The sequence below is a fragment of the Melozone crissalis genome, unplaced genomic scaffold (genome assembly GCF_028551555.1).
Source record: "Melozone crissalis strain CALT ecotype California unplaced genomic scaffold, PUWL_Pcris_2 ptg000014l_1, whole genome shotgun sequence".
Lineage (NCBI taxonomy): Eukaryota > Metazoa > Chordata > Aves > Passeriformes > Passerellidae > Melozone > Melozone crissalis.
Genome location: NW_026535792.1, coordinates 13,112,387 through 13,127,174, shown reverse-complemented (window position 1 = coordinate 13,127,174; position 14,788 = coordinate 13,112,387). Strand labels below are relative to the sequence as shown.

Below are 14,788 nucleotides of genomic sequence, written 5' to 3'. Positions count from 1 at the left end.
AGGTTGGTAGAGCCACCGTCCCTGAAGGTGTTTAAGGAAAGACTGGTCATTTGGTGCCGTGGTCTAGTTGGCACGATGGTGTTGGGTCGTAGGTTGTACCCGATGATCTAAGGGGTCTTTCTCAACATAATCGATTCGGTGATTCTGTAAGGAAAGACCTCGACAGCGTAAAGCACCAGGAAAATTTTTAGAAAGGCGGCGTCATCCCGCCGCGGCCCTGGGTAGGGCTGCCGAGGCGGGCAGGGCGGAGCACGGCGCGGCTCCCTGAGGAGCGCTCGGGCTGAGGGCGGCGGCCGCGCGCCCCCTCAGGCTGCCCGCGCGGCGCGTGTCTCCAGGCGGGGCGCGGTGCGAGAGCCAATCGAAAGGCGCCGCCGGCAACCGGGTGGGCGGGGCCGAGACTCCGCAAGCCAATCAGACGATGGGGAGAGGCGGGGGGCGGAGCCCGGGGCGGGCGGAGGGCGGGGCCCGGGGCGGGGCGTAGGTAAACACGGCGGCGGGGGGCGCGCGCCGTGCGGCCATGGCGGCGTCTCTTGCGGAGGTGCTCGGGCTGCCGGGCGAGGAGGTGAGCGAGGCCCCGGGCCGCCCCCCGCGCCCCCCGCTGCCCTCTCCGCGGAGCCGGGCGGCGGCTTCTCCGCGGGACTGAACCTCCTGCGGGCCGGGTATTCCCTGCGGAGCTGCCGCGGCGTGGCGCGGGGCGGGGGAGCGGGGTGAGGTGATGAGGGGGGTTCCGGCGGGATCGGCGCCCCGCTGCCGGCTGCCCTGAGCCCCGGCCCGCCGTAAGGTGGCGGCTGCCGCGCCGTCTAGCACCGGCATTCCTGGCTTCTCCCATTGGAGGCTGTGGAGGCTCCTCTATGGACGGAGGGATCCGCGTGCGCTCGCAACTTCCTCGTGACGGAGTGAAGCGGGATTTCTTCTCCCCCCGCTCCCTTCCCGGTACCGGAGAATCGCGCCTTTGTTCCGGGCTTTGTCACAGCGGTGTGACAGAGCCGTGCGTGCATTAGAGCGGTGTCTGAGCCATGGGGCTCATCCCAGCATTGCCGTTAGCGGGAGTGTGCAAACCTGTCTGCGTGTCGGTGTTTTTTGCAATAAACGCGTGGGTGACTGACTGAAAGTGACTCGTGCAGTGGCCTCTGTCCTCAGGTCGTAGTTCCTGAGCACGTAGATCTTTGGAAGGTGGCTGGGGCTGTACCTGTACTGGGTGTAAGTGGCAGACAGGTGGGGGTGGCTGTTGCATTGTAACCGAGGCTTGTGCGTGGGCCGGAATATTATGGAATGGTTCACTTTATCAAGAAGAAGGAGAGTCAGGGTTTTTTTTTAAATTGCAGATGCAGGAAGACTAAAAGCAGTACCTCTGAAAGCTGTTTGGTGACCTGTGTGAAATGTCAGTAGTGTTGTCTTTGAGCCAACAGGATATTTTACCAACATTGTCTTTGATCAGCTCTTTTTTGTGTTCAGGCAGTGATGAGCTCTGTGTCAATGTGTACTTGTTGCATCCATAATAGGAATTCGGTTTGTTAAAGCTCTAAAATACTTTTCCTTTTCTTGTTAGCATAGCTCTCTTTCTCAAGTTGTGCTTTATTTCTGTAGAAGTAACTTAAAAAGCTCTTGAATTACTTTTTTTTTCTTTGTATTTGAATTACCTAGGATTTCTAATACCAAATTAGCACTCCATACTGCAAGGGTTGCATAACACTTCCTATTGCAAGATCCTGTTTTCGTTTGCTAGTAACTTTCTGAGGCTATGTAGCTCTACCAAAAGATTCCATGCCTTAGGCTCTCTACTTCTACATTGTTAAGCTTTGTTCAGTTTAGTTGCTTTGTAGCTTTCATTGCTATGGTGAAAATTTTTTGAAATCTGCTTAAAATTTAACAATTCTGATCTTCCATCAATCTTTTTGAGCATAAATGTGTTCCTTTGGAACTAGGAGAAGGGAGGAAAAAGCATGTACAAAATCCATTAGATCTAACTTCTTCTGTAATTCAAAAGCTTAGCCAAACTTTTTCAAGTGACATATGTGAAAAGTGCAGTTTGTTTATGCTCAGAAACTTTAATACTCAGTGAGTACATACTGATTTGTGTGTAAAGTACTTGCTCAGTTGTCTCCATAGTTTTTGTGTGAGATTTTGCATGCCCAAATAACAAAACAAATGATCTTAGGGTTACGAGAAAACTACTCTGCTAACTGCTCTTGCCGAGGATACAAGAATGGAAAATTCTTTTGTCCTCACAGAGTTTAAGATTGTGTACACAGAAGCACAAGAAAAACACAGCCAGAAACCCAAGTCATATTGAAAGTATCATCAAGGACTTTTCTGTTGTCCCCCCACAGAAATGGGGAGTCTGTTTGCAGTCTTGTCATAGTTTGTCTGCGTGCTGCTGCTTTCCCAGGGCTGCTCTGGGGCCTGTTCTGCAAGATGGATTTGCTTTGGGTGTAAATCAGAATTGTCTGAGAAAAGAAAGCAATGTTATCTGCAAAACCTCTGTTTGCAGCTTTTGGATATGATCCTACGGTAAATATAATAATTATAAATAAATTGTCATTCAGGAAGGCAAGTGAGGAGAAGTTGGTGTAATTGTTGAGGGAGTTGAATGCAGTATTAGTGTGGATTCCATCAAACTCAGGTTGGGCATTTATGACAGATTTCTTTGTTAAAGGTGTATTAATCACTTGGACTCAAGAAAGGATTGCTAATATGGTGTTGCTGACACAAAAAGAAGCTGGGATAAAAAAGAAGGTGTAATTGAGGTTATTGTGTATACAGTGGGTTTGTGTCAAGCTGTATGTAGGTATCTGAGTTGCAGTGCCTGAATCTAGCAGGTGCAGTTTTCCTTAATTTCTCTGGTTCAGTTTTTCTTCTGTAAAAGTCTCCTGTCACCCCCAGGACTTATGGCTTAGTTGAATATTGAAATAATGAGCACTAGTAAGGTCAACGTGGAAAACACAATAGTTCTGTATTCAGAGCAAGGCCTTAGCGGTAGAAAAGTAGATCTCAAATGGGATGGAAATAAGAACAACATGTTGCTTTTTATCACCCTAGTAACTTTTTTTAAAGGGGAAGGGAATGCGATAAAATGTACTTCCTCCTTCCCAGCAGGTCGGGCTCCTCTGGCAGCGCTCTCTGCCGCCGGCTCCTTGGAGCCCTGAGGGAGCGTTCCCGGCTGGGACCCGAGGCGAGCCCGTGCTGGGCCAGCCCTGCCTGCCCGCCCTGCCCAGCCCAGCCCAGCCCTGCCCAGCCCTGCCTGCCCGCCCTGCCCTGCCCAGCCCTGCCCGCCCAGCCCAGCCCAGCCCTGCCTGCCCTGCCCAGCCCTGCCCGCCCTGCCCTGCCTGCCCGCCCTGCCCAGCCCTGCCCAGCCCTGCCTGCCCTGCCCTGCCCTGCCCGCCCTGCCCAGCCCTGCCCGCCCTGCCCAGCCCTGCCTGCCCGCCCAGCCCTGCCCAGCCCTGCCCTGCCCTGCCCGCCCAGCCCAGCCCTGCCCAGCCCTGCTCTGCCCAGCCCAGCCCTGCCCGCCCTGCCCTGCCTGCCCGCCCTGCCCAGCCCTGCCTGCCCGCCCTGCCCTGCCCAGCCCAGCCCAGCCCTGCCCTGCCCGCCCAGCCCTGCCCTGCCCGCCCTGCCCTGCCCAGCCCAGCCCTGCCCTGCCCGCCCTGCCCAGCCCTGCTCTGCCCAGCCCTGCCTGCCCGCCCTGCCCAGCCCAGCCCAGCCCTGCCCAGCCCAGCCCAGCCCTGCCCTGCCCTGCTCTGCCCAGCCCAGCCCTGCCCTGCCCGCCCAGCCCAGCCCTGCCTGCCCAGCCCTGCCCAGCCCTGCCCTGCCCTGCCCTGCCCTGCTCTGCCCAGCCCAGCCCTGCCCAGCCCTGCCCAGCCCTGCCCGCTCGGGTGCATCTTCCTCTGGATGCAGGGCCGGTGATGGTTCGCACCCGCAGGAGCGGGCTGACACTGCTGCTGCTGCTGCTGCCTTGTCACAGCAGGCTTTTGGAAGGGGGGCTTTTCGAGTTAGTGTGGGGTCATCGACAGAGAACCCACCTCAGGCTCATTCATAGTGTTTGTCCGATGTAGGGGATGGCTGAGAATAGGTTTGTGGTTACAGTAGCCCCTCAGAATGATATTTCACCTCATGGCAGGACATATCCCACTAAGGCAGTTGCTATGAGGGTCAAGAGTAGGATGACTCCAATGGTTCAGGTTTCCAATGGTTTTTGTTAAGACTTGGATTTCTGTAGGCTAATTGCTTTAATCAAGCATTTTCTAACGAGGTATTCACTTCCATATACTGTAGTTTTGTGACAATTGACTGCAGTACCAAATAAAGTATTTTCTAACAGCAATTGTGGATAGCTCCTTCAAAGATGGAAGGAAGAATTGTTGGTATCTTAGCCAATGCACTGTTATTTCTTTGGTTACAGAAGGAATAATTTTTTTTTAGAAATGTAATTTTTAGAGAGTTGTCCAGTATCTATTTCTGTTTTCTATTATAATACCTGCTTGCACTGTAGGGCTTTGGAATGGCATTCAGTAAAACAACACTGATTGTCTATATACATGTCTTTCATAGTTTAATGTACAGATGTCTGTATGTCAGAGTTCCTGTACTCCCAGACTGAATCAAAGACTTCTTATTTTTTTTTAGCTCTTTTTATGTTGCCCAGATAACATTCTAAGTTAGATAGGTTTTTAGATCTTTTGTATCTATTATGTGCAGTTGCTTTCAGGGATGAAACTAGAAATGGGAACTTCTCACAGGCAAAAATGCACTTCCTACTTGCATGCATTTGCCATTTCAGCTTGCTCAGTCAGTTGAGACCTGTCCTGTGTAGAACAAGCATTCTTGTTTACTGCAGCTTGTCTAAGATTTCTCATAGACATAGGGTGTTTCATTCTGGAAAGCTTTAGATATATTATTATGTTACTTTAAGATCTCCTGCTGGACTAGGTTGTTTATGGTTATTTAGCTTGTAGTTGGTGAACTAAATGTCAAGAATACATGGTTTGTCTTCTCAGCTTCTGCACGCCTTACCCCACAACTCTTCCCATATTGCTGTATTTTGAAGGTGATGCTGATGAGTTAAAACATTTCAGACATGACTTCAGACACTGGTATGGACTAATCTTCTTTTGGATTGCCTCTGACCAAACCAGTAATGTTGTTTGGCTCTTTGTGCTTGAGCAGCCCAGTGCTTCCATTCCTGTTCAAAGCCTGTGGTTTCCCCAGTGCCTCTGTGCAAGGTGTATGCAATGTCTGACTGTTCTTATACAGGCACTCAGACAGAAAAAACAGACACTCGTGTCTCTGGGCTGTAGAAAGGCTCTCAGTTTTTTCTAGGCTCTGAGGAACTACCATTGCAAGGCATAGCCTAGGATCTCACATATCTGGGTTAGTTGAGACTCTTGTAGTAGTGAAGCTTGCTGGCCTGTAGTCTTGAGAGGTTTCCTCATTTTGTTTGGAGTTTGCTTGCATTTTTTTGAACAGCAGTGTAATTTGTGTAGATCTGGTGGTTCCCAGAAGCTATTTTATGTCCCTCTGTTTTGTGTTGTTTTTTTAAAGCATTTCCTTTACACAGAACTAATAAACACTGCTATGGATACTGGGTTGCAGACAGTGATAAAGTGTTTGGGGATTGGTTGGGAGGTTTTGGATTTTTTAAAAATTTTTGGATTTTAAAAAATAATGGGAACTCCATTAGTGGACTTCTGTTGTCTTGAATCTCTTTAATTTGTAGTCAAATGCAGCTGTTAAATACAATCTGTAGTAACAGCCAGCATTTCTTAATGGATGAGACTTTTGTATTTATGAGCACAAAATGCTCACGTGGTACAATTAAATTCTTCTTGTGAATTACTAAGACTGATCTGTAACTGGCAGAGGAAGTTAATGACTTTCATTATGTTTGAAAGATCAATTAATGTAGTTTTGTAATAGGAATCTTTGTGAATCTAAAACTTTGTTTTGAAATAATTTCTTTTAAAAAATGGTTCAGCTCTGTTGGTCACTGTAGAGGGGACAGTGTTCTCTGGGTTGTGAAGCAATGGTCAGATGGGAAAGTCTCCCTCCCATTTTCCATCTCCTGGTGAAATGAAGTGATGATGCTAAAAAGGACTTGCTATCATTTGGATCTCACCTAACATGTGTGGCTCACTTGAGAGGTCTGATTATTGCAGGAAGTTCTTTTCTCCTAAGGCTCCCCATTCTGTGGAAAATGCTTTCTTTCAAATGGATACTATATGCAGACATGATATGAATCTTAAGAAAGCTTTAATATATAGTTCCTGATATTGCCAGAATATTTAAAGCTGATGCTGCTGTGCTGTTTTATTGTTGTAATAAGCTTTGGTGCTCTTATCTTGGCTTCAGTGGTAGTTGATTCTTGACCTATCTAACAGGAACAAAAGAATAACAGGATGTTATTGCCTAGAGGAATTGTTTACTACCAAGTGTTCCCTGTCAGACCACTCAGTCATTTTTATATTGGCTTCCTCAAAAAAAAGCTCTCTAGTAGTCCAGCAGATACTACCATTTTATGTTTTACATTAAATTAACCATCCTGGCTTTGGCTATAGTTACCAACATGGCACCATTTCTTGATCTGTGCCTTTTCCCCCACCCTTTCTTCCTGCTTGTATTTTTTTTCTGTCTTCTGCTCTCTCTTGGACTTCTATCACTAAGGCAGGACTCATTCTCCCAGTTGTCTTTGGTGTTATTATTTTCCTGCCATGTGAATTTGGAAAGGATGGGATGAGGATGAACAGTTTGTTAATAGCTGTCCTTTGTAATTATTGACTGCAAACAATGTAAGCCAGGCAAGACCATTCCAAGGTTGTGAACAAGTTTTGAACTCCTTATAAAGTTGAAATTTCTTTCCAAGTGCTGTTTTCATGTCCAAAATGAACAGTTCAAGAATGCCTCATCTTGATGTGTATTCATTGAACATAGGTAGTTGCATAGTGACTTTTGTGGAATGAAACTGTCTTCTTCTACAAGTGCCACTTGATTAGTTTGACACTTGCTTTGCTACTCTGAGAACACATTGTACAGCTATTTTAAGGCACCCATAAAAAGGATTTCTGTTTTATTATCTGTTCAGAGAATCACAAGCTGGAAAGCATTGCCTTTAAACCTTTAAGTTACTGATTGTCAACATAGTGGCTCAGAAACCTTTTATTTAATCCCTTGTTTCCCAGTATCTGTTAGTAAATAGAGTCATTATTAGAGATGGTGAAAATGGTGTGGTTTAGTAGTCCCAGCTATTTTGTCTAGCATCATGAACATGTACTTTAGAATATACTAATATGATTAACAATGAAGTAATGGTAAAACCTGGAAGTTGATAGTAAGATAACTATCTTGCTGACTCAGCTCGGAAAAGGATGTTTTGTCTCACTTAATCAGACCAAGATGTTTTGAATAGTTTAGTCTCTGTAATGTGTCTTAACCTTATTCCCCATCCCCATAGCTTTAAAATACTATATAACCCATAAAAACAATTTAAGCCTGAATTTGTTGGGAGCAGCCTAACTCATACAGACTGTGTGCAACCACTCCTTGGCAGATTCAGTAGTTTAAACAATATTTCTTCTATTTGCTGTTTTTGCCTGATTCATATTGGATTACTTACATTCTCAGAGGGAACAGCTTAACAGTTCAGTTTTGACATTGTATTCTTTTTTTGTTTGTTTTTGTGCCTCCAGCCTGTGGAATGGCTGGCAGTCAGAAGTTGTCAAAAGCTAAAGGTCCTTGTTCCATCTGTACAAACAATCCCTGTGCAAGGCAGTGCCCAGAGCTGCTGCCTTTGAGGGCTGCTGTGTGCATGTCTGTGTTACAGAGCAGCTGGGTACGAGGGCACTAAACCTGGATGACTCCCTGTGTGTGCAAAGCAGCTGAGAATGCTCAGTTTCTTTAGCTGTACAGGCAGGATAAATTCAGATTGACCCATTCAGGTTAATGTCAGAAGCTTGGGTAGACAGTTCTATCCAGGAAGAGACTCTTGAGGAGATAAATAGGGCTGAGAGAGCAGTCTCTGAGATAAACAGCCGTGCTGCTAGGCATTGCTGGTGTGTTCCTGTTTGCTGGCTAGGTGCCTATCCCCTCCTCTGCCACCAGAACCCCTTGAAGCATGGCAGTGGTGTAAAAGAGTAGCAAGGCAAGCTTGAGAGTGTCTGTAGTCAATATGGAAGGGTAAAGGTACAGGCTGCAGCTTGTGTATTTTTTGGTCTACAAAAACACTCATGTTGCAGCTGCCTGTGGATCTGCAGGAGTTACTGATCCACAGTTTCTTGTATATAGCTATGAAGGAGCAAATAAGGATCTCCAGAGCAAAAGTGAATGAAGAGGACGAGGTTCAAAATTGCTTTTCAAACCATGAAATTTTGATTTTGAATCTGTTCCCAGTGGGTGCCAGAATCAAGTATCAGATGCTTTGTCTCCGTGCAGAGCTTGCATGGCCTAATTTTTGTCTGCATGAAATGATCTTCAAAAGGTGCTGGAGCTCTTTGGCTGTTCGCTGCTTTGTGGGATCAGTGTGTTTGTGGCAGCTTTTCTGAGCTGTGGCAGCAGTTGCTCAGTAATTCTGCCATCAGTGAGTGAGGAGGAGAGGTTGTAGGGTCACAGTGCTGTATCCTGTCAGCAGCTTTGCCTCTTCAGGATGTGTGGGGTCACAGCACAGTGGCTCCTTTCACTGTCAGGCCCTTCTGCCTGTGTTTGCATCAAGCTGGCTGAATTTCCCCTGGTGCTCATGGCACACTGGCCTGACCAGAGACTGGGGAACCTCGTATGCTGTGATGGTATATTGCCCTTGCTTGTTTGCATGGGTTTTTTTCCTGGAGTTTCTAGTCACCATAGCTTGGGAAAGGAAGTGGACTCTTCAGTGTCACCTATCAGTTTAAAAAAGCCAAAACGGGGTGTGGTGGCTTTTGGCAGTGAGAGTGGTTAGTTGAAAAAGTGAAAGTGAAAATGGAGATCTGTTGGGAAGATTGTTGTGAACAATTCAGGAATTTTTTTTAACTGCTTCTGTTACTCTAGAAAGGTATTTCTACCTTTTCATACCTTCATGGTGGTTTGGTTAGTTGTTCTGCTCAGCTAACTAAAATGCTGTAGCTGTCCTAGTTTGGCACTGACCCCAAATAAATAATAACCTTTCTTTCAGCAAGGCATGTTTCAATCAACCTTCAGCATGCCAGCATTGGGTTTGTGGCTTCTAGTTTCCTAAGGCTATGTGCAAAGCAATTTGTCTTTCTGTAAAATAGCCTTCATATCTCTATTATGATACAAGTAAACAAACCATGTGATAAAGCCAACTTTAAAATCTCAGGAGCGTGGATCCTATTCTGGGACCACCCTGTGTGGACTACACTGATGCACTATTAAGGCTGACCCTGGGATGCCTGTGCCCAAAAGCATCTAATTGTCTTTGCTTTCCTCATGCTTGAATAATGGAGCAAACCTCGTGGTCTAAGCAACTGAATGCAGAGACAAGAAAACCTATTTGTCTTTTAGGGCTGTGTGTCCCACATCAGCCTTGGCTCTTGGCCTTTTTCTGAGTAGGAAAAGGTGGGGTTGATTGCCAAACTGATTTCTGTCATTTGGGTCCCATGGGCTGTGACTGAGGACCATCCCTCTGTTGGAACGGGGGTCAAGGTGCTCTGGGTGCAGTGCAGAGGTGCTCAGGGAGAGGGGAAATACACACATGGGACTCTGGAATCATCACAGAAACTCACTGATGTTGAATGGCACTGAGGCCAAGTAATTGGTAGAAGATAAATTGGACATTGTTTTAGAATGTAAGATGGGTGAATATGTTAGGATATTTGTTATATATAAAAATGTTAACAATTAGCTCTTCCTAATTTGATGCCAACATAGTTTTTTACTTATGTTTTCTTAAATCTGGTTGGTTGTGTTGTTATCATAAAACACATGATAATCTTATGTACCTTAGAAGCCTGGTCATGACTAAGAGTTTTGAAAGCTTAGTCCCCTTTCAAGTGGTCAGTGCTGGGAGGGGTTGTCTGTTGGTCATCCTTTTCTGAACTCCTAGAGTTTCTAGTAGGAGACAATGTCCTTGGAGGTGAAGGCTGAAGATAGACTTGTGACTTGGCTGGAATTGACTTGGACAATTGATTGTTTTGTCAGTGGACCTTGTAGATGTTCATCTCAGTTCCCAGGCAATCACCTCTGACTGTAGAGAGTGGGAGAGACTCACTTTTTTATTATTTTATTTTTATTTAGGGGTCTGTTCTCAGTTTTACATTTTTAGCCAGTAATTCCTGCCTCAGTATTAGGATGCAGTTCTCTCCATTGGCTTTAAGAACCATTCCAGTTGGGGTTGGTTAGGGAGTTATGTGGTAGACCAATGATGGAGCATTCTTAGAGCTTGCTGGGAGTGTCCTTTAGAAAGCACTTTCAGTAGTGTGTGGAATTCAGGAAGGCCCCAGGGAGAGCATCTCCTGCTTCACCCATTGCTCTTGTATCTGTTCAACTCCTTAACCTAGATTGGATCAGCTTTCCTCACAAGTGTCTCTGGCCCACCATCTCCTACAAACAGCCCTTCATCTGGAAAGCTTTTTGCTTTCCAGGGAAACAATAATCATTTGTATTCCTCCTCTGATACTGTCACAGCTGTTGGGAATTTTTTTTTCCCCTCTTGAATTCAGTTCCCTATCAGATGAGCCATGTAGGACTGTGCAGCTGTATTAATTAACAGGAGAAGTGCAATTACTTATGTCACTCCTGTGAAGCTAATTTGTATAATGTGTAATTAAAATATTTTTTTATTTCTTATAAAACTCATACCCTGCTGGCAGGTCATATCAGTAATCCTGATATTTTAAGTATGACTTCTCTATGCTGTTTACTAAAAATAGATGCAAGATTTTTTTGTTACTACATTTCTTTCCAGAGTTTGTTACTGTTTTATTAATCTATTTTGATAAATTTTTGATAAATTTACCCTTTTTGTTCTTCCCAGGAAATAAATATTGTCAGAGTCTATTTCCCTCCCTCTGATGCATGCCAGGATACCATCAGGTGAAAACTTCTGTGGTCCATGCAGATTTATCTGAGTGTTACTGATAGAGCTGTTTCTGTCAGACAAAGTAACTGCATCATTTAGTCTGTAGTTTTCAGTGGGAATTCAAAATTCTGCCCATAATTTCTTTTAGCTTTATTAGTTGAAAATAGACCTGAAAAAGAAATCTGAATGCATCTTGAATATATTCCTTTGTTTTTAAGGAGAACACACGAATTGTCCGGGTGAAGGTCATAGCTGGAATTGGCCTGGCCAAGAAGGATATCTTAGGAGCCAGGTAAGAATATGTTGTTAATGTATTAAGGGACAGCTGCTTCTTTATTGTCCTTCTACAGCTCTTTAGCTCTCAGTAAATTCTTCTGTGCCTTCTGGAAAAAAAGAATCTGAACTCCTTCTACTGGCAACTTTATAAAACTATTAGAGCCTATATAAACATGAAGAGATCTGCTTTCATGTCCAAGAGTGACTTGGACAGATCTTAAGTGTTGGCAAAACAAAGTAGAGGAATGTTTTATTCTCTGCATAATAGAATAGCTCTGCCATGGAGGATAGATCCAGGTCTGTGTTTCACTTCAGGTAGGCTGCAGCTCAAATAACTACAGTTAAAATAACTAGAGTTTAGTTGTGGTCAGAGTTCTCATCTGTGCTTGAAGGACTTGTAATGAGCACAGTACTAAACACTGGTGGCTGTGAGACTGTTTCAGCTCAAATTATGTGCAGTGGCTTAAAATTTAGCAAGGGAATGATCAGACTTGTGAGTTGGTAGTTGAAATGCTTTTAGGATCTTGTAGAGTTGGCAAGTGGCAGAATGCATTTTGTGCTCAAGCCACTTTAGCTTCTGGCCTTTGTACAAAGGGTCTAGAAAAGTATTGATGGGTTTAGTACAAGTTCTGCTGTCAGCTGCCTTGGCATATGTGCAGGAATGTTGTTATTTTAGCACAAAATTGCTGTGTGTGACAGCAGTTTAGCAATAGAAAAAATTCTCTTGTGAAATTTGTATTTTTCCTAAAGCTAGACAGTCTCCCTTAAATTTTTGTTCATGTACAATTATTTATTTATTTTTTGCTTGAAGTAAAAAAAATACCAACTTTTCTCATCATAACTTAAATATGTGAAAACCATATGCTCTTTTACTGTATGGCAGACAGTCTTGGTCACCTATTGTTACTACTCAGAGCAATTGAGTGCTTTGATTGTTCATGAAAAGCAGATATTCACATAATATGTTGGGTTTCAGTACCACGGGAAAGGAAAAGGCAGTAGGACATTTTAAGCAGAAATATTGGGACATCTTCATTAACAGAAAAATTCAAGTTAAACTCAAACTCTGTCAAAATGATAGAACATTTAGTAAAATTGTTGCATGTTTGAGAAAGTACCTCAAATTCCAGATGTTCTAAAGTTAAGATACTTTGAGATTTTTCAGTCACAACTGATTTTTTTCCTGCTTGTCTTGTTGAAATGTGAGAGGTTTTATTCAGTCTGTTATCTTGAAGTAACTATGAAAGAGGACAGAGAGTCAAATTGTACTGATACACAGAATGGCATAGCTAATATGATCATTATCACTACTCGTGTTTATATTAGTTTTATCTCTGAAACTGTGCAGGAAATGATTGTAATTACAAATCTCTGTGGTATTTGTAAAGTAATTGTGACCCCCTGATTACATAACTGCTATTAATTTAAGCCTTTCAAAACCTGACTGCTGATAATGGTGACCAAAAAGGGCATAGAGCAGCATACTACTTGTTTGGTTTTTTTCCCTCCCAGTGACCCATATGTGAAAGTGACATTGTATGATCCAGTGAATGGAGCCCTTACCAGTATTCAGACAAAAACTATTAGAAAGGTTAGTCATCTTATCTGTGTGGGTGTGGTGGGGTTTGGTTGGGCTTTCTGGTATTGTGTTGAGGTTTTTTTAAAACAGACTCCAGAGGAAAAGTTAAAGCTAGAGGAAATGTGAGAATTCATGTATTAGAGTGAATGGACGTGTGGAAAGGAGTGTTCCATGGTCTGCTCAGTTTCTCTGTTTGTGGCATTATTGTGGAATTTTCTCTTCAAAACATTTATTGAAAGGTAGAGGAAAAATTGAGGAATATAAGGTGAGTACTAATTGAAAACTACATCATTAATGGAAGTACTGGATTGTTCTGATTTTTCTGAGATCTTTAATATACAAGAAGATATAAGAATCTTTCTTGTTTTACAACTTCTTATCTTTTTATGTTAAAAACACAAACCCACTTTGTTCTGTTTAAACATCAAATTGCACCATTCACCTGAATCATTGTTTTTCTAGAATACATGCAGGAAAAAATCAGTACTGCTAACTCAGTGTAACTAAAAATGAAGAACTGTATATGTGAGAGGGGAAGCACCCTTCCAAATTGTTGTACTTGGATAGTGGCTTGAACTTATGAGATCACTCATGCATATTTTTCATTCCATTTTGATAATTGTTACATTAAACTATCTGTAGTATTTTTTAAAATAATCCCAGTTCAAAGATGAGCTGAGTGAGTTGTGCTGTGTTTGGCCCATCTGTTCCTGGTCTGTGTAGTTGATGTTGCTTAGAGATTTGGCATTTGCTAAGAGCTTGCATGTAAGTAATGTGGGTGTTGAACTGAGAGGAAGGCAGTGATTATTACTGAAGGGACATACTCTAAATTAACTGTTTTCAGTGTCTCATGCACTTTCTCTGCATCCATAGCATAGCAAATAGCTCAAAATACCTGCATAAATTGTCTCCATTCTGCACTGCATTAAACAGTACAAGATTCCTTTGATTTTTACCAGCAATATCAAGCTTAAAGGTACTTTTTTATTAAGTGGATTGTTACATGGAATAAAATGTGTAGTATTTCAAAAATTATGTACACTTGTACAGAATTATCAGTATAACTAATGCTCTCTTCTTTTTTTTTTTCTTTTGTTCCTCTGCACATAGTCCTTAAACCCAAAATGGAATGAAGAACTCTTATTTAGAGTAAGTGATTTTGTTTATAGCTTTATTACATGTTGGTTATATTACACATTGGGAAAAACTACTCACTACTCTCCCCACTTCAGAACTCTTCCCTGATTCAGAAATAACTCTACAGTTAATGTTTTAAAAGGCTCACAAACTGCTTTTCTTAGAACTATGTTTGTTAACTCTAGGACAGATGTCAAATCTTCAGTCTTGGCATTGCCTTCTTTATTCTGTGAATGTTTATTTAGAAATAGTTTGGGATAGTACCAGTTATGGCTTATTGGTTCTGTTACAAATGCTTTGCATAGTAGAATGGCAGCAGGGTATAAATTTGCTGTTTAACGAAGACCTTTGGTATTTCTTTCCTCCTGCATAAACACAGAGATTTTGTGAAGACAAGTGCTGGAATTCAGTACATATGTTAATTATCATTATACTTCTTTTTCATAGGTTAATCCTCAGAAACACAGACTGCTTTTTGAAGTATTTGATGAAAACCGTTTGGTAGGTCTTTTTGTGTTAATTTTGCAGTGTATTAAAGACTTGAATGAAAGCAAGTCCACCACAATTCAGTGTGGATAAAAAACCCACTCCAAACAACCTTAATTTCTATAATGAAACCTAAAACTCAAGGCAGACCTGATTATTTATCTGACATTACCACACTCCTGAAGCTCTGAAGCAGTTACATTGTTACTGTAAACTTCTAATGTGCTTAACTCATGAAAGCATCATTCTTTCTTAGTGCTGTTCACATGACAGGACCAAATTCTTTGGTGATATTGAAAGCTCTGCATTGGATG

At 43.1% G+C, this 14,788-nt stretch overlaps 1 protein-coding gene across 1 annotated transcript in view; it reads left to right on the top strand.

The window, feature by feature from the left end:
- The first annotated feature begins 500 nt into the window (after positions 1–500).
- The window catches only part of NEDD4 (NEDD4 E3 ubiquitin protein ligase), a 50,273-nt gene continuing 35,985 nt past the window's right edge, over positions 501–14,788 (top strand). Inside the window, exons 1-5 of the mRNA XM_054272614.1 lie at positions 501–562; positions 11,215–11,288; positions 12,785–12,863; positions 13,962–14,000; positions 14,436–14,489. Of these exons, the coding sequence (XP_054128589.1) occupies positions 518–562; positions 11,215–11,288; positions 12,785–12,863; positions 13,962–14,000; positions 14,436–14,489 (291 nt within the window). The 5' untranslated portion in view covers positions 501–517. The remainder of the gene's footprint in view (positions 563–11,214; positions 11,289–12,784; positions 12,864–13,961; positions 14,001–14,435; positions 14,490–14,788) is intronic.